This window comes from Seriola lalandi, unplaced genomic scaffold (assembly GCF_002814215.2).
Source record: "Seriola lalandi dorsalis isolate HSWRI2012SDOR001 ecotype SW California unplaced genomic scaffold, Sedor1 jcf7180002054602, whole genome shotgun sequence".
Classification (NCBI taxonomy): Eukaryota; Metazoa; Chordata; class Actinopteri; order Carangiformes; family Carangidae; genus Seriola; species Seriola lalandi.
Window position 1 is genome coordinate 64,272 of NW_019525155.1, and position 20,066 is coordinate 84,337.

The 20,066-nt window shown below is 42.6% G+C and overlaps 2 protein-coding genes across 2 annotated transcripts; one reads left to right on the forward strand and one right to left on the reverse strand.

Annotated features, from left to right (window-relative positions):
* The first annotated feature begins 6,746 nt into the window (after positions 1-6,746).
* cldn5b (claudin 5b) lies at positions 6,747-8,118 on the forward strand. The gene has a single exon (XM_023419407.2). The coding sequence runs from the start codon at positions 6,850-6,852 to the stop codon at positions 7,495-7,497; it is 648 nt and encodes a 215-aa protein (XP_023275175.1). The 5' UTR covers positions 6,747-6,849; the 3' UTR covers positions 7,498-8,118.
* Positions 8,119-10,630: 2,512 nt separating this feature from the next.
* acads (acyl-CoA dehydrogenase short chain) lies at positions 10,631-19,332 on the reverse strand. Its single transcript, XM_023419406.2, has 10 exons — positions 19,203-19,332; positions 15,417-15,577; positions 14,581-14,730; positions 14,385-14,496; positions 13,681-13,832; positions 13,419-13,589; positions 13,167-13,304; positions 12,230-12,325; positions 12,075-12,131; positions 10,631-11,972 (listed from the first exon to the last, which is right to left on the reverse strand). The coding sequence occupies exons 1-10, from the start codon at positions 19,228-19,230 to the stop codon at positions 11,820-11,822; spliced, it is 1,218 nt and encodes a 405-aa protein (XP_023275174.1). The 5' UTR covers positions 19,231-19,332; the 3' UTR covers positions 10,631-11,819.
* Between the last annotated feature and the right edge of the window lie 734 nt (positions 19,333-20,066).

Below are 20,066 nucleotides of genomic sequence, written 5' to 3' on the forward strand. Positions count from 1 at the left end.
CAGGTGGAATTAGTCACCAGAGGAAGAGGAGGACGATGGACATTAAAGCAAGTAAAAACAAAACATTTATCTTTTATCAGGGCAGGTCGATGACTTTCTAGTGCTGGGATTTCCTCCACTCTGAGTCAACAGCTCATTAAAGTAATAATTCTGTGTTGACAACGGCTAATTACACTGAATGTGCTGTGTTATGATCCATGGTTTATACGGCCACGTTTATCTCCCTGCAAACACAATATGAAGATAAACGGCTGGTGGATCTCATTCTTCATGCACCAATCCTAATATTTGCACATCAGTAGTGGATGGAAACAGGCAGAAATTTGGATTTTCTTTTGCAGATTTTCAGATAATTTGGTCAAACATTTATGATACATTTGGATGGAAACCCGAATAATGATCCCGGGGTGGTAATACCAAATTTTGTGGTATCGCTGACCTCTGATATTATAGTTTTCAATGAGTCACAGCAATGTGACAAAACACTTAGTTTTGAGCAGGATATATTCAAGCAGTAATGTCACCAACTATGACACAAAAATATACAGTCACTTACAGCACACAGGTCAGTGTTAACTCACAAACAACCACGTGTCAGAAAGTAGCTAACATTACTTAGCTAAACCATACCTAAAGTTAGAAACTAGCTAACATTAGCTAGCTAAGCTGTAACTTAAGGCTAAAGGTAGAAACTAGCTAACATTAGTTAGCTAAGCTGTAACTTAAGGCTAAAGGTAGAAACTAGCTAACATTAGCTAGCTAAGCTGTAACTTAAGGCTAAAGGTAGAAACTAGCTAACATTAGCGTTCATCTGTAGATACTTGACACAATCTAATTCAGAAATCTGAGGGTAAGAAAGAGAAGTTAATTTTAAATAAAGTGTAAATTAAACAAGATAGATATTTATCTACAGTGTCTCAATTTGCACAAGAGGGACTTTCTCTGAGTCACAGCAATGTGACAACATACTTTTACTTTTCAGCAGGACATATGCAAGTAGTAATGTCACCAGCTATTACACAAAGATATACAGAGTCCTTTTAAAGCACATGAGTCAGTGTTGACTCACTAACCACAGTGTGTTGTGTTGAAAACACTAAAGCAAAGTGTGTGATCTCTGACTTCTGTTGGTTACGGCCAAGACAGCTTCCTCCAAACACGTCTGTGCGTAATCCTTATTTTCCTGCTGACAACAGACAATACCGATCAAAAACCCACACAACATTAAAGACATCTGCCAAGGCCTCGCGCCTCTCCAAGTGCCAAACTGCCCACGGCAGGTGACATTTCATTGTGGATAATAAAAAGAGTTGATGTGGAAAAGAAGGAGGAGAATAATCCCCGGCGGCCGGGAGAACAATGGAGTGGAAGGGAAGTGATAAGAGACAGGACATCCTAACACTGCTGCATCTCAGCCCTCCCACCCACCGCCAACACGTCACCTGGCAGCGCTGCAGCTGTCAGTCAGCGTCACACGGCCCGACGCCAGGCAACACAACACGGTACAACACGAGACTGAAGACGAGACCGAAGACGAGACCGAAGACGAGACCGAAGACGAGACCGAAGACGAGAGGACAGAAAAGAGTCTCAAACTGTTGAATTTCCACACGACGGTTGTTTGTTAAAGTCTCTCTCTCTTCTCAACTTTTCAAGCACTAACTGGTTCAAGTTGTAGTGAATGAATGAGTCTCATTGTTTTCAGTGACCACACACAATTAAAGTTTTATTTAATGACACACACACACGGCCTCCGCTGTGTGTCCATGACCGGAGTGTTTCAGTGTTGGATGTTTCACCTCTGACATAACCAGCAAACCCAGGAAAACGTTGCTCAAGAATAACAGAGTTGTGCATTTTACATTATATATCCACATGAAATACAAACCAGATGTGGTTTTTAGTTTTGGAGCCAGAGCTGAGTTCAGAGAGCGCAGTGTGGAGGAAGTGAAGAGAAGTGAAGTGGAGCTGGAGCTGTGTTGAGATGAGATTAGTTGAACTGAATCCAGCAAAGTGGAATGGAAGTTCAGCTGAGTTGAATGAAGTGAAGTGAAATGAAGTGAAGGTTTATCCAGAGTCAGGTAAATTATTAAACATTCGTGTTGTGAGGTCACACTGACGAGTCGGAGTTTAGCTGAGTTTAGTGAAGTCAAATGAAATGAAGTGGAGCTGGAGCTATGTTGAGCTGAGATTAGTTGAGTCAAGCTCAGTCAAGTGAATTGAAGTGGAAATGAAGTTCAGCTGAGTTGAATGAAGTGAAGTGAAATTAGGGGAAGTAAAAGTGGAGTCGAATTGAGTTTGGCTGAGGTTAAAAGTGTAGTGAAATGAAGTGGAGTAGAGCTGCGTTGAGCTGAGCTGAGTCAAGTGAAGTGAAGTGGAGTGAAGTGAAGCTGAGTTTAATGAATGAAGTGAAATGAAGTGGAGCTTGAGCTCTGTTGAGCTGAGAATAGTTGAGTCAAGCTGAGTCCAGTAAAGTGAAGTGGAGTTGGAGATCCATTGAGTTGAATGAAGAGAAGTGAAGTGGAGTGAAGCTGCAGTCAAATTGAGTTGAACTGACTTTAGTGCAGTCAAAGGAAATTAAATGAAGTGTTGAGCTGAGATTAGTTGAGTTGAACTGAGTCCAGTGATGTGAAGGGAAGTGAAATGAAATGAGGTGAAGTGAAGTGAAGTCCAGTCAAACTGGAGCTGAGTTGAGTAAGTTAATGAAACCGAGGCTTCAGAACAAAATGTCACTTCACTGTCGTCGGTAAATCTCAGTGTTTCAGTGTCAGACTGTCGGTCTCTCACACGGAGCTGGAAACAGTTTTTGTTTAACTGTAAACACTGAGCCATAGAAAGAGAGGAGGAAGCATCTGGCTCTCTGAGGACACGCATGTAGCTGTGCACACGTGCAACACACACACGCACACGCACACACACACACACGCACGGTTGTTTCATACAGTTTCATTCTGTTGGCAGCGGCCACAATCTGGACTGTAATTAAGATCGTTGCTCGTGTTATTGAGCCGACAGGAAAACCGTTTTTATGACCCACTCACCTACTACGTGACATCATGACTTACTCTCCTGCACATGCACGTGTGTGTGAGTGTGTGCGTGTGCGTGCACTAATGAGCTTTCCAGACTCGGAGCTGATTGTGTTTTGCTGCAGGAATGTTGTTTGTCAGCATGTTGACGTCCACGCTGCACCGCCACCTGCCACCTCTGTCCTCAATCTGAAAATGCTATCATGAAATTTGGCCTCATATTATCAAACTACACGCAGTCATGAATCCATACGCACCAGGCCGAGTTATTTTCAGACCTCCATGTGCATGAAAAGCCCAAATATTTACAGTTTAGCTTCAGTTTACTCCTGTTGTAGTAACTAAAGACTTTATCTTGGCAGCCAGCTCTTCCTCCACCCTGTTTGTGTTTATCTGCATTGGCATCCGAGTCAGTCAACAGGCAACCCCCCCCGCCACAGCCTGACACCAGGGGCAAGACAAGGAAGTTTATCCTGCACCGTTCAGACACAAGCGAAGATAAAACCTTAAAATTACATTAAAAAACAATAAAAACAAAACTGGAATAATTACAAAAATACAAAATTAACATATTAAGGAACTTTTTTCATCTACATATGCACCGTTCTGCCAAACAGCGCCTCGAATCTGAGGCAAATAGTTCTACAGAATCTCTTTTTCCCCGACGGACACAAATGCACCACAGAATATTTTCCCTACGGATGCAATCTATTTTATCTGTGTGATGTTGGCCCAGAAATAACCACCCTCTATACACACACACACACACACACACACACACACAGTCTTTTCTTTGCTGCAGTGATGAAAGACAAAAAAAACAAAAGAAGGAAAACAGAAAGAGGAACTCAAGCAGTTAAGGATTAAACAGATGTTGCACCTGATTTAACTCACCTGAGAGTTTCAGCAGCTCTCAGGTGTTCAGGAAGTTTGTTCCACAGGTGGAAACTGCTTCACCTTTTTTATTCTAGGATCACTGAGTAATAACCCCGAGCTCTGATTCATCCCTCGCTCTCAGACTAAAACTGTCAGATTGAGATTGTGAGTTTTTCACATTAGCAGAGTAATTACAGAAGGTGTGGTCCAGCTTTTATCTCCACGCATGACTTTCTCTGCAGTAAACACACACACACACACACACACACACACACACACACACACACACACACACACACACACACACAAAGCTCTGTACAGGATGCTATTTTCAAACTAATCAGAATTTCCTTGAAGAAGAAGAAGATGATGATGAAGAATAAAGTTTGGGGTGGGATCCAATTCAAAATTTGAACGAGGCAAAGTTAAATAAAAACTGGTCTCTAGTCTCTCCTGCCTCTTTTTAACGACCCAGCATGCTTTGCTCCGTGAGCTTCGGCTTCCCCTCATGGCTCTGCTGACTCCGCAGTATGTATAGGATGTGTACGTTAGGTCGCCTCAGGCCGAGCGTCTCCGTGGTGACTCCACTTAAAGCACACAAACAAAAAGAGAGTTGAGGGCACTTTTCATCGACGCGGTCGGAGCACAATGGAGCGTGTCAACGTGGTCGCCTTGTCCTCCGCACGCAGCGCTTCCTGTTCGCCTCTGTCTGTGTTGTTGAAGACAAAAAAACAGCTCCAACAGAAAAGTGACGTAAACAAATTAAAGATGTAAAACACACTGGAGCTGTGGAAAAAATTTGAAAAATTAAATGGTTTTTCTAAAACAGATTTTTGAGTTTTGACTTAAAAGATTTTACTGACTCGTGTTCGTTAGTGTTTCACTGTAAAAAATTAACTAGAATGAGAAACTACAACAGTCGTATCCCTCCGCCGCTCAGACTAGTTCCAGGCTACATCCCTGTTTATCACCAGTCAGGTAGAATATCAAACATCCGTGTTGTGAGGTCACACTGACGAGTTGGAGTTCAGCTGACTTTAGTGAAGTCTGATGAAATGAAGTGGTGAGCTGAGATTAGTTGAGTCCAGTGAAGGGAAGTGAAATGCAGTCTGACCTTTGACCTTTTAATCCCCATCAGTTCTTCCTTGGGTTCTAGTGAATGTTTGTACCAAATCTGAAGACAGACGAACAACCTGAAAACAATATGGCGGCTCTGGCCGTCACCTGCGTGGACGTATAAACAGCTGAGAAAACTCTAAATTTCATAAACGCAGCGTAAAATAAACACTTGGATAAAATATGAGGTTCGATCATTTCAACCTGTTTCTGGAAGCTGACGTCTCTGTCTGCAGATACAGATGCTCTGACGGAGTGGATGTGTTTTATTCCTGTGATGCGTTCACTGTCTGACCTGTGAGTTTTATCAATCTGACGTTTGTGTAAGTGAGAAGACTTGGCGGGAACATCGTCCCTTGGCAGATGAAGTTATTGATGTTGTACATCAGCTTTTGGGAAATGTTTGGATAAAGAGTGTTTCCAGAGAAAGAGTCCATCAGGCCAACAACTGTTAGGAAACTGTTCTGGATCTTTGCCAAAGGATTGTTGACTAATCTCCAGACGCTCGTTAACTTTCACCTGATTTCACCTGCCGGACTCAGACGTCTTTTCTTTGGTAAAGTGGAGTAGTGAAGAGGTTTTACTTGAGAGCGTTTCTTATTCTCACATCCATCAACACGATGATTCATGTGTCACCTGATGAAGCTGTTTCCACCAGCTTCTCTGTAGCTGCTAAACGCTGCACTGTGTCTGCATGAAAACATCTGTCTGCTGCTGGAGAACAAACTCAAACAGGGACTTTGCCATAAAATCAAAACAATGAGCTGAAAGATGCTAAAATTCTCTGTAGAGTTGAAGGGAAGGTTTGTTTATTTTAATCTTTCATATACTTATTTACTCCTTATAAATTTATTTTTTATTCCATCTCATTTTACATGAATGTTTTGAACTTGTTTTTATATTCACACTGTTCATGTGATGCATCTGGTACATGGAGTTTCTTTGTTGTAAAGCACTTAGTGCAACATTTCTTCTATGAAACGTGTTATACAAATAAAGTTTATAATTATTATTATTATTAAAATAAATATACCAACAACTCCTCCAACCTGGACGACTATATAGGTCGTTTTTTCCCCCTGCGGTGGCAGGCGTTTTGGACATCAGTTGTCATGGTTACAATAATAAACACGAGGACTGTACCGACAGTTAAATAATCTAGATGTTATTCAAATACCTGATGAAAGATTCTATCATGTTTATAGTATGTGCCCTTCATTGAAGCGTTTGTCTTTGTTGGGTGGGGGGTGGGGGGGCTGGGGGACAGACATCCGGATTTCAACCCAGAATGTGGTTTTCACGTTGCTGTGGGTCTGACGGGATGTGCGAGTATGTTCCACAGAACATATGATTCTGTCTCTACATCAACGTGTGTGTGTGTGTGTGTGTGTGTGTGTGTGTGTGTGTGTGTGTGTGTGTGTTCTACATAATTAACCTACATAATAAGTTGGAAATCCTTCAGCTGCTGTTCCTGCCTCTTCACTCCCTCGGACTCTGAATCACAGGAAGACCCCCGCACATCTGGAGCGCCAGCTCTCACACTCAGTGGAAGGGTGTGTGTGTGTGTGTGTGTGTGTGTGTGTGTGTGTGTGTGTGTGTGTTTGAGATGCTGCTGCTCTCATTGGCTGAGGCAGAGATGCTTTCACTGCTGATTGGCTCAAAGTTCGTGGGGTTTGTTTTGGTGGAGGTGCAGCAGCAGCGTCAGTGCTGAGGTCCCATAAATGAACAGACTCAGAGCGGGACAGACCCAGACAGAGACAGACAGGAGACAGAGACAGACAGGACACAGACCTTCACACCTTTGACTTCACCTCTCTTCAGGACCATCATGCTCGCTGTGTGTCTGGAGTTCCTCGGCATGGCGCTGTGCGTCACCGGCTCCGTGCTGGTGATGGTGGCCTGCGGGCTGCCGATGTGGAAGGTGACCGCCTTCATCGACTCCAACATCGTGGTGGCTCAGACCATCTGGGACGGGCTGTGGATGTCCTGCGTGGTGCAGAGCACCGGGCAGATGCAATGCAAAATCCACGACTCGGTGCTGGCCCTCGCGCAGGACCTGCAGACTGCGCGCGCCCTCACCATCATCTCCGCCGTGCTGGGGGTCGTCGGCCTCACGGTGACGGTGGCCGGGGCGCAGTGCACCAACTGCATCAAGGATGAGGCGGTGAAGGCGAGAGTGGTGTACGCCGGGGGGGTCATCTACATCATCAGCGGGCTGTCGGTGCTGATCCCGCTCTGCTGGATGGCCAACAACATCATCGTGGACTTCCACAACCCGCAGCTGCCGCCGTCCAAGAAGAGGGAGATCGGGGCGGCCATCTACATCGGCTGGGCGGCCGCGGCGCTGCTGCTGTTCGGCGGGACGCTGCTGTGCTGCTCCTTCGCCTCCGTGGTCAGGGGCGTGTCCCCCATCAAATACGCTCCCACCAAGACCATCACAGCCAGCTCGGACCTGGACAAGAAGTACTATGTGTAGACTGAGTCCGGGTCTTCACCGGGGACCGGAGCAGCTGGAGCATCTGGAGCATCTGGAGAGTTTCTGCTGAAATGAAGCGCCACAGGAAGCTGAGCCTGTCAGGTGACACCTGGTGCAGCGAGGTGCGCACGAGACTTTAAAGCACACAGTGGCTGTAACTGTTGAACTAAGCGTGAACTGAATGTCATTTTGTAAATCATTTTTTTCCGGCAGCAGAAGTTTATTCTTCTGTTTTTTAGCGCATCACGTGTCCAAGTCTGAGGAGACACACACAACAATTCATTAAAGAAAGTTAAACGTTTGATTGAGGCTGGAACCTGCTGCCACAGGTGTTGTAATGACGTCATTGTGCAGGTTGAGTTGAAAAGCTGCAGGGCTTCATTGTAAATAGACCCCCCCCCCTCCCCCCCCCCCCCCCCCCTCCCCCCTCCCTGTGGACTCATTGTGTTGATGAGGTCGGTTCCCACAGTGAAGCCCTCACACTCATGTTGCGATCAAAGGAGGGAATTTGCATTTGAATGCATCATGTACAGTGTTTTGAACTTCATGTCTTTTTTTTTTAAATTGTCTTTTCATAGAAACTTTTTCTAAAAAAACAAATAAAAAAAACATGTAACTGTTTGTCTTTGTTGTCTATGACATGATATATAAAGATTTTAAAGAGATCAGTATGAAGAGGAACAGGGGCCCGACATGGAGCGGCTCCTCAAACAGCCTGGGATCTTTCTGCAATCCTGAAATGTGATATTTGACATTCCTGCAGAATAAATAAAGAGTTTGACAGATTATTTCTTGCATCTAAAACAATGAAATAAGTAAGAGTGAGTTTAGTTTGAGAGGACGACAGATCCTGTGTTTTCAGGTTTAATAATGGAGCAACATGTTTGAATCGTGCCTTTAAGTTTCTAAGGTTTTATAATAATAATAATAATAATAATAATAATAATAATATACAGCCCTTTTCTAAAGTGCAGTCATAGAAGGCAAGTTTTTTTTAAATTTAATTAAAATTAAAATGTTTTAGTATTATAATGCAAATAAAGCAAAGGCAGAGCCACCAATAAGTAAAAATCAATAAAACGAATGAATAAAAAAGCAAAAGTAATCAATAAAGTCAAATAAAATATGGAAAAGCTCGACAATAAAAGTTTGTTTCAAGAAGTGATTTAAAAGCAGCTTATATATTACAACAGACACCTAATTAATCCATGACTCCAGTTTAATCAGCTTGTCTTTTCAGAGTAAGAGTCTTTCCACTTTTGTTTTAATTTAATGAAATCACCGAAAACAAGCGACAGAAATAAAGTTTTAAAACCTCGCAGAGAAAAGAGGATGAGATATTCAGATGGACTTTTATAAATGTGTTCTGTGTGTGGGTGTTGATTCAGGTATCCGTACAGGTGGGACAGTGGACATATTTAAAGGGTGATGGGGCCCATTGAGGCTTTCTGTGCGACGTCGCTGTGAGAATCACAACGAGCCAAATCCTGTGACGCTCTCATCAGACTCACGTCAGTAACGAGGGCAAAGTTCACGCGTGACGAGCTCTCAGAATAAATAAATCATACATGTGTCCTTGTTTGTGTGTGAAATGAAGGAAACAAACAAGAGCCAGACACGTTAATAATCAAGTCCCCGGCTCACACACCCCCGACGGAGCCCAAAACGACCTGCGCAGGAGCGTCGGGGGGCGGCTTTGAACAATGCACCCAGCGGACTATCACCAGGATCAGCACAATCAGCAGGGGTGCAACTCCAGCCTCAGGAAGCTTGGCCTAGATCTGGACCAGTGGAGCAATCAGTTCCCTCACGTGGATAAACACAAAGAACACACACACACACACACACACACACACACACACAGGAACAGCAGAGTGCACGCAAACACTAAGTAGGTGGTGAGTCACTGTGATCTCAAATTCACAGTAAGCGCTAGAATCACTTCCTCGTGGTCGTATCCCTCCGCCACTCGGACTAGTTCCAGGTTACATCCCTGTTTATCCAGAGCCATATAAAATATAAACCATGTGTGATTTCTGAGGTCACCGTTACCTTGACCTTTGACCTTTAGCCACCAAAATCTAATCAGTTCGTCCTTGAGTTCAAGTGAACGTTTGTGCCAAATTTTGAAGAAGTTCCTACAAGCTGTTACAGGGATATTAAGTTCACAAGGCCAGAACCGTGTTTTCTGAGGTCGCCGTGTCCCTGACCTTTGACCTCAGACCTTTAGCCTCAAAAATCTAATCAGTTCATCCTTGAGTCCAGGTGAATGTTTTTGCCAAATCTGAAGAAGTTCCATCAAGGTGTTGCTGAGACATCGTCTCCACGAGAACGGGACGGACGGACAACCTGAAAACAAAATGGCGGCTCCGACTGTCGCCGGCGCGGAGGAATAAAAACATCGACTGTTTCCATGGAGAAGGTTCAGAACTGAACCAGAACTGAACCAGGATCAAACTGCGTCATAAAGAAACTCACAGCAAAGGAAACGTGGCTCGTCGGTTTCTCCTGGAGAGAGTCACCTGACGTCCAGCATCATGGCTGCACCCGTCATCATCATCATCATCATCAATATCATCATCATCACTATTATTATTAATATTATTATTAGTGATTGTTATTTAATTTTACTCATTATTGCTCATCTATTATTATATGTTGTATTTCTGTGCCTATATGTTTGTCTTGTTCTTCTGCTTCTGATTCAATACAGAAATGTTTGAGGGGAAAAAAACATCTGGATTCAGCCTCACCTGGAAAACATCTGTCATAGAGGTGAGAGTGAAAACAGGCCTCAGTGTCCCAATTAGGAGATTATGCATTTGATCTTTTTTCCTTTTTCATGTAGATTTAGCAGAATAAAGTCACAGTCTGATTTACAGCCAGTCTGTAAATATAAGTGTTTCAAATAATAATAATAATAATAATAATAATAATAATAATAAGTAAATGTGCAAAACAGACTCGACACACTCGGAGGTTTGGTGAGAAAATAATTCAGGAAACTTGATTAAGTGAGAAGAAGTTTGATAATGTGAAATATAAAAGATGCGATAAGAACCTGCAGAGTGAGTTCCTCCTTGTTTGTTTTTAATGTTGAAATAAAATCCTTCGTTTCTCAGCAGCATCTATATTATTGTCATGGTGTTTTTATTATTATTATCATCATCTGCACACAATAAATTACAAGTATGTACAAGACACTGAGGCACAGGAAGTCTGTGAGATCATCGTTACAACGGCCTCCGACAGATTTCACCTCGACCATCTCGAAGGTTCAGGCCACACACACACACACACACACACACACACACACACACACACACACACACACACACACACTTCAAGTATCAGCTCGAGCTTCACTCAAGAAACTAAATTAGAAAAATGAAAACGTGTGTAACTGATCACAGAGCAGATCTCTACTCAGGACCCTGAAGGCACCGTGTCGCCCTCTGGTGGTTAAACCTCGTCATGAGAAGCTCAACACTGATTTAAAAGCTGTTTTTCTGAAGGTACTGAAGGTGTTAAAGAGACTAAATGAACCTGGTTGAAGAAATTAAAGGGTCAGTTCACCCAAATCACAAAAACTTTATACACATAACACTATAAACGTGGAAATCTGTTCTGTGTTCGGCTCGTGTCGATTTATCAAACTCTGATTATGAGATATCAAACATCTACATTAGATATATCAATTATTTATCATTATTTATTAAACTTATTCATTATCAAACACATTATAAAGTAACACACTTAAAGAAGTTGATGTTGGATGTTTTCAAGCGTCTGTATCTGAATGTACCTGCAGGTTCTGTTGTGGTCACTAGAGGTCCTCGTCGGTCCGCGAGGTTCTGAGGAGCTGAGGCCTGATCCTGGATCCAAACTACACTCACAGTGACTCACACTGTGACCTGCAGCGGAGCGACCAGCAGAGCTGTCATATCAAACATAAACCGTCTGTGCGACCGGAGTGAATTTAATGTAGTTGAACTGACCCTTTAAAACTGACACTGACATCTTCTTAAGGCGAGTCTGAACTTGTCTCATCTTTACAGTGTTTAACATTCATTCCTGAATTCCCTTGAACACGAGACATCGGAGGTAACGGACACGTAAGAGCGTCTGAATCTCCTCTGGACTTCTGTGGCGTCGCTGATGAAACCCTGATATAAAAACGACAAAAGTATAAAAGTTGCGCCTCAGCTCACGAGTGGAGCTGGATCACACTGGCCTCTTTATCTTTACGGATGAGGTGATGCTTGTCTGGTTCCGGATCTGGGATTTTACGTCCATGTTGCAGCAAAAGGCACAGAGAGCGTCTACGCCTGATATTCCTTCAGTAACTGGCCGGCGATCACCAGCCTCTGGATCTCACTGGTGCCCTCGTAGATCTCCGTGATGCGAGCGTCGCGGTAGTGCCTCTCCGCCGGCATGTCCGACACGTAACCCATCCCGCCCAGAACCTGGATCGCCTGAGTTCAAGTGCAAAATAAAGAAGAGTGAGATTAACGTCGTCTCGGAGGGTTTCGTTCAGGATCTTTACATCCCTCCCTTGTCGTTTGTCGGTGTCTTACCTGATGTGAGCAGAAGGTGGCGGCTTCAGATGCTGCGAGTTTGGCCATGGCCGCTTCCTGTGGGGGGGGGGAGAAAAGAAGAGCGGAGGGTTACGGGCTGCAGGTTCTACCGTACGAATGTAAAAACCTGTGGAGGTCAGAGGTCGACCCTGTACCTTGGTGAAGGGTTTCTTGGAGTCTCGGAGAAGCGCGGCCTTCCAGGTGAGCAGGCGGGCGCTCTCTAACGCCACAGCCATGTCGGCCAGTTTGAACTAGACAAGAGTAAGAGACGCTCAGTTAGTCCTGGAGCCACAGGTCCACTCCTGAGACACGGGAAACATTCATCACAGCTGTTGATGAATGCTGTCAATGATTAGTGATTATTGAGCAAATATCTGCTCTGGATTCTGGTATTTGAAGACGACACCTTCAGCTCTGAGCAACACAATCTGTCTTCTTACAGGTTTGAGGCGAACGCCAGAGTTTCACTGTTACACTTCACTAACGCTGTAGGACTTTAAAAAACCAACGGTACAAATCGAAGCAGCAGATGTGAACACATCGTGACTTTTAGTCCTCGGTATAGTAGCTGGATCCTACATTTAACATAGCTGCTGCCTGACCTTTGACCTTCTGTACAGTTGTTGACATTCTGACTGTGCTACACTTTCTCCGTTTCCTACGGTGGCCCTGAGAGCTCAACACAAGCAAACACACAAATACGACGACGGACCTGTTTCCAGGGGAAACCGTAAAAGTGATGGACCAGACTATTGAACAACAGGTGCGTCTCAGCCGGGTGCATCACTTTTATAGTGTCCCCTGGAAACACTTCTGAATTAGTTTGTTTTTTGTCTGTTTCTATGTGTCTCGTTTACAACCTGTCACCATGTTCACAAAGTTCTCACGAGCAACAGAAGTGATGCTATGATTATTATTGCTGTTAATTTTATTATATATATTTTCAATCTATAAGTTTCTCATCATTTTTATGTTGTAGTGCTTTTTTCTTGTATGTTTATTTAGTATTTTCATAATTTTGTGATGTTCCTTCATACTTAAATCTTATCTTCTCGTAGTTTAGAATAAGCAGCAGATTGGTTGCCATGGTACCTGTATGGCCTGCAGTTTGCCGATGGGCGCTCCGAACGCGGTGCGTTTGTGTGCGTAGTCTGCGGCGCAGTCCAGAGAGGCCTGAGCGATGCCGAGCGCCTGAGCTGCGATCCCGATCCGGCCGCTGTCCAGGGTTTGCTGCGACACACACACAGACTTATTGTGACGATGGATCAGCTCTTATTCTGAAATATTAGTGGCTCAACAGGCTCCATGTGAACACAGCTTCTGGTATATAACGCTTTAAAGTACCATGGCGATCTTGAATCCAGCACCACGAGGACCCAGCATGTTGGCCAGCGGTATCCTGCAGTCCTCCATGATGATGTTCGCCGTGGATGACGCTCTGATGCCCAGCTTGTCCTCCTTCTTCCCCAGAGAAAGGCCGGGTTGAGGCATGGGGATCAGGAAGGCGCTGATGCCCTGCAGAGACGAAGAGCGGTCAGAGGAAATCCAACAAAAGGCGACGGAGGATTCTCACCGTTACAGGATATCTAAATGTGGCGCGCCGTGCCTTGTGTTTGAGCTTCTTGTCCGTGGTGGCGAACACGACGGTGGCGGAGGCGTCCCAGCTGTTGGTGATCCAGGCTTTGGTTCCGTTCAGCACCCACTCGTCTCCCTCCTGACGAGCCACCGTGGACGCCGCTCCTGCATCGCTGCCGTTACCTGCAATTTACACTCAGCCGTTTCAATCAAGCTAAACTTTATTCACACGGCACATTTCATTCCAGGTGGAAACACAATGTGTCAGTTATCAAGAAAGGTGCGAACACAAAAACTACGTGGACAGTGCAAAGATAAAATCATTAGACACAAATGAAAAGAAAAGAAAATACTGAAGAGCAACAACTGATCAGTAAAGAGGTGTTAAATAAAACTAATAAAAAGTAGGAATAAAATGTGATTAAAAACTAATAAAGAGTCCAATAAAAATAAGATATGAAACATATAAAAGGAATAAAAGTAAAATAAAATGGTAAATTAAGAAATAAAAGCATGGAGGAGTTTTTCAGCATCTTCTTGGGATGAAAAGCTCCTCACTCCTGTGATTATAATTCTGTGATGTTTCTTAATTCAGTTCATTTGGATCTGGAAGGAGAGGTCAGCGGTTTCTAGCCTGGGATCATTTAAAAGAGATTTCCTGTCTGTTAGTTTATTAATTCCAGACGGAGACGTCAGGTTCCTCAGGTGCAGGAATTAAAGGTGTGTCACACTCACCTGGCTCACTGAGGGCGAAGCAGCCCACCTGCTCTCCGGTGGTGAACGGTGTGATCCACTGCTTCTTCTGTTCCTCCGTCCCAAACTTCAATATGGGTCCGATGTAGAGAGACTGAGACCAGAACGAGACCTTTAACACACCAGGACCCGGACTCACAGAACCCTACACCACATGTTTATATACACACAGACTCACATTGTTAACAGAGACCACCACTCCGGTGCTGGCACAGCCCCGGCTGATCTCCTCCACAGCCAGACTGTACGCCAGGTAATCCATCCCGGCGCCGCCCAGCTCCTCTGGCACCTCCATGGCCAACACCCCCATCGCCCCCAACTCCTGAATCTGAAGAGCGGGAAACAGGGACATTAACGAGTCTGTCTGCTGTTTGGACAGAGGCAGTTTACAGATGTTTGTCTGAAAACATCTGCCTGCTGCGGCCAAATGCGACACTAAAGTTGTGTCCGCACAGAAAAACTATGAGCTGGAACTGGAGCTTCGGATCGATGAACTTTTTCACATACATATAGGATTCATTTCTTCAATTTTCTCAATCAATACCTGACATCCTGATTTCTTAAATGTGACATTGACAAAATGAGACTGTACCCTTTTTATTATTATTATTATTATTATTCCTCTGCACCGGCGGCAGCCATATTGTTTTCAGGTCGACGTCCCTTCGTCTCATTCTCATGAACACGATATCTCAGCAATAGCTCGAGGGAGTTTCTTCAAATTTGGTTAAAACATTAACTTGGAATCAAGGAAGAACTGATTAGATTTTGGTGGCTACAGGTCAAAGGTCAAGGTCTGACAAAATTTCACACAAGTGGGATGCAATCTAAACTTTTATTTATTTAGATTTACAGGTTTGTAAGTAACAGACTCCTGAACACCGTCATCACATGTACTCATTAACCACGGAACCACGTCCACGCTGCTTTTTATGGCAACAATAAAATTGGGATCAAATCATAAGTCTGTGTGTGTGTGTGTGTGTGTGTGTGTGTGTGTGTGTGTGTGTGTACCTGTTTGGCAGGGTACAAGTGCTCCTTGTCGAGCCCGGCAGCGATGGGGATCAGTTCTCTGTCGGCGAAGTCCCTGCAGGTCTGTCTGAGGATCTGATGCGTCTCTGGAAGTTCGGCGAGCTGAGAGAAGCTTCGACAGCCGCTGAGACACAAGCCGAGAGCTGAGGGAGAGAGGAACACCAAGAGTTCAACACTCAGGAGTTTATTATAGTATTATAGTATTATAGTATCAGGGCCACACTGATGATAGAGAAAAAAATCTGGAACTTCAAGAATAAAGTCAGAATTTTGAGAATAAAATAATAATATTTCAAAACCAAAGTCCTAATATGAGAATAAAGTCAGAATTTTATGTTCCGTGTTGTTTTAGATGGGTAATATAATAATTATGTTTTTTTCTTTTAAATTTTATATCTTTAATTTTTGTAATATTACAACTCTATTCTTTTAATAGTGACTTTTTCTTCTTGAAATATTATGACTTTATTCTCATAATTACGACTTTATTCCCGTAATTCCAGATTAGTTTTTTTCCTTCATGTGGATGTAATACTCCTTCATACAAATGATCATTTCACTCATTTTTTCAAGACAAAAAATGTGAGAAAAAAGCCACTGTTTGTTGGACGAAGCGAGACATTTAAGGACTCTGTCACCTCGGAAACTGGGATGGACATTAATCTGAACGATCAATTGGAAAAATGAATGATTTCAGCTCCAACAGAGGGAACAATCACACCGAAATCACGCTTTGCGAACTGGCGTGTGAAGCAACAATGGGGCGTGAATGTTTCATCTCCGCAGCATCTCTTCAGTGAAAACACAAAGACTCAATAAAACACTGAGGTTTTAAAACCTGAGGATGAAGCTTTTGTTGTGGAGGGAAAAACCAGGAGCCTGAGATGTTCTGCTCACTCTCTGTTGTCTGACAGGACTCGGGCGGCGTTTTCTAAGGACAGACTTCATTTCAACGTGGGCTACGTGACGAGTGACAGAAGTGACAAGCGCTTTTGTCGACATACAGTAAAAACTCCCTGCAATTTAGTGGATGAACAAACCACTCACTTAACCGTCACCGGGTTTTGTTTAACGTTTTTCAACTTGTGTAAACCTGACATTTCTCATAAAAACACCCACCAAACAGGTTTCTGACTCAAACTGAGGCGAGGTTGTTTCAGGGCTGGAGCTAACAATCACGTTCATTATTGATTAACCTGCGGTTTGTTTAATCATTTGTTCTATAAAACATCAGAAGACAGTGAAAACCAACATTTCAAATCCACAAAAATATTCTATTTCTTCTGTTAAGACCAAGATAAAAACATTAAAACGTTAAATAACAAATGGTCATTTATCAAAGTAATAATCAAAATATTTGGACATAAGTTTTCTTTGGATTAACTGACTAATTGTTGCAGTGTTCCCTCATTTTTCTATCCAGAGACTTACACACTATCTTCAGGAAGTTAATTACAGGGAAGAAAATGTTCTATTAATTCATTTTAGGTTATAAAATAAAAATACTGTCACTGATTCCCTCCTTTTCATGCAGCAGGAAACTGCAGAGAGAGAGAGATCCTCTGGTAGAACAGGACTCAGTGTTTGCTGCATGTCTGCTGTGATCAGATCCACTTTTTCTATGATCCTTTGATTAACTGGTCTGATGATGAGACCAAACAATGAGACCCAGCTGCAGCTGCGGCGCTGCCTACGGCGAGCCAGAAGTGACACAGGATGTTATGGGGGGGGGGTAATGATTCACAAAGTTCACAGTTGGATTTGATCTGTTATGATGGAGTCACATTCGATTCGCCGTCAGGACAGTGCGAAGAGGAGTGGCCCCAGAAAGCCATAAAACTGGGCGACTTCACTGACACAGTAAACTTCCACTATCATGACATGAAACTAGACTCTGGTTATTTTCATGGAGTGATATATGTGCCTCCCTTTATTCTGACAAGCCTGTGTGGTGGTTCTTCATCTAGACTGGGTCCAATATGGTCCAGATGGGAAAGAGGCAGTGAAATAATGTTTTTTGCAATTTCACAAATAAAATAAAAGTTTCACAAAAAACAGAAACTGTGTTTTAAACAGTCTAATTACTCGTCCCGTTAATCTAGTCAAGACTTGACAAGTCTAAATGTAGTGATTTCTGATCTAGAACTGGTCTGATTGAGTATGTGAAAACAAAGCAGTGAAATCGCCCGTTTTTCCTGTTTCCAGTAATTGAATAAAAGATTTCACAAACTGACACCGTGTTTGAAACAGTTTCTGGACTTCAAATCCAAGTTTGACAAGTGTAAATGTCGTTGTCGGTTTTCTTTAACTAGACAAAAAGACATCTTTTTTTGCTTTCATAAATAAAATAAAGGTTTCAAAAATTTAGAAGTGGGTTTTAATCAATGTTTAGAGTTTAAAGAGGATGTCTAACACAAAAACAAGGATAATATATAACACACTAAAAAGGAGGGGAACTTCTACTTGTGATACTTCCAGAATATTTTGCAGATGATACTTTAATAAAAGTCTAAAATCTAAATACTTCTTCCTCCACTGCCTGGGACAACAAATTAGTATTTATAGTAGATAAATCCTGAATAGATGAATCAGGTTCAATTTAACTTATATTTGTTGTATTCAAATACAGCTGTGGCAAAAGTTTATTTAGCATTACATATTTTGTAGATTTTTGAAGTGAAAATAAGTAAATACATACAATATAACTCCTGCTGCAACCAGACATTTAAAAAAAAAAAATCAACTTTCCTTCTGTTCCCTTTCCTTTTGTTACTTTATTTTTTCATGAACTGAAATTATAGAAAACTGTAATTGCAGCATGTGCAGAGGTTTGTGCACCCTGCTAAGTCAGTACAGCCTTCTGGCAGATGTAACAGAATGCAAATACTTTCTGTAGCAGCTAACAGTCTTTCTATTCTTAATTTAGACTTTGAGGTCTGCTTTGGATCATTATCCTGTTGTAGAGGCCAGCCTCCTTTCACTTTCTTCACCGAGTGCAGGATTTTTTGTACAGTTTAGTGGAATCCATTCTTCCCTCTGTCTGCCCCCCCACCCCAAAATCTGCACATTTACACCCCCATGATTAACAGTATTCAAGGGGTGGTTATATATTAAAATAATTTAAATAACATTTATTGTATAATTTCTTTACAGTTTTTAAGTTAATTAAATGCTAAAGTAATATTGCCATGCTGTTATCTGTATTCTGCTGCTGCGGTTTGCAACAACTTTCTTCGGTCCTTGAAGGCAGCACCAACTCAGTGGTTAGCTTCATGTTATTTAGGTGAAAGGTCAACGTCACCATCAGTCACCTTCCTGTCAGTCTGAGAGTTCAAATAAAAAACCCTCTAATTTACAAGAACAGGTGAACTATTTAACAACAAGCTAACCTGACTGTCCTCACCGGAAATTAGCTTGTAACTGTTAGAAACTCGCAGCTAGCCGGCTAACTTTATTTAGCCGAGGAGCTAACAGTCAGGAACACGTTTACTATTTTAGCTTCATCGCGTTTCTTATGTCACTTGACTGAAGCTGAAGATGACTCGTGTTAACATTTTTCCTACCTTGTTATCAGTTATAGTGTTAAATAAGATAATGAGATAGGCAAGCTTCCCCGGGGCATGTACCGGCTACCTAGCAAGCTAAGCTAACAGCTGCTCTATGGTGTTTTCAATGCACGGATCTAGCTAATATGAGGCTACACGCTAAAGCAGTGTTTCTTATTATAATCTTTAATTGTTCTGACTTTTGTCTTTTCCGTGTACTCACCTTTCCTTGCTTTGAAAAGTGCAGCCATGGTTCCTTCCTCTCAGTTTGATGCACAACTCCTCCACCGGCGATTAGGTTATAACCGAGATGTTATGAAGCTAACCGCTGCGTTTACGTGCGGTCGGAATTTATAGCATTCACCTTATTTGTACTGGCATTGCTATCGTTTTTCAAATATTATCAAATATTCAACCTTAATTGTTTAAAATGATTCAAATTAGACGCCAGCCATGGGTTTAAAGTGTATTTCCGCATGTTTTGTTGTAACAACTTTGTCGTCCTATCTAAATACACAAACAGCCATGAAATGATTATACAACCTCAGAGCATGGGTGAAGGGGATTTCAAGGACCCTTGAAGGAAGCATGTGGCCCAGATCAACACAGCTTGATGTAAACCTGCCAAATGTATGTCAGGTATGTATCTTTTATACATTCTTTAATTTAGCTCAATTTATGGTATCAAATGTAATATTATTGACATTTATTCTTACAATGAAGCCTATGGATGATGACTAAACTTCCCTGTCACGTGAAGAGGATTTAATATTGTTTGTAAACTACTCAAGAAAAGGTTCTAGTGACATTAAAGAGGGTCTAATGGTCACTGATAATAATAAATAAAAGTACTTATAGTTCATAACAAACCACCTATAATTAATAACAGGCCTATTTTTTTTGTTTCTGTTGAATGAATAAAGGTAATCCAGCCAGGGAGGTTTCAGGTTTTTCACAACATGTTTATTTTTTAGCACCATAAAAAGTCAGTTAAGGTTGTCCGGTGTATTTGCTCTCATTCTGTCTTTCCTTCGGGATAGAGCGACGATGGTGAAGATTTAGGAAAGGAGTGGAGGGAGGGGTGGGG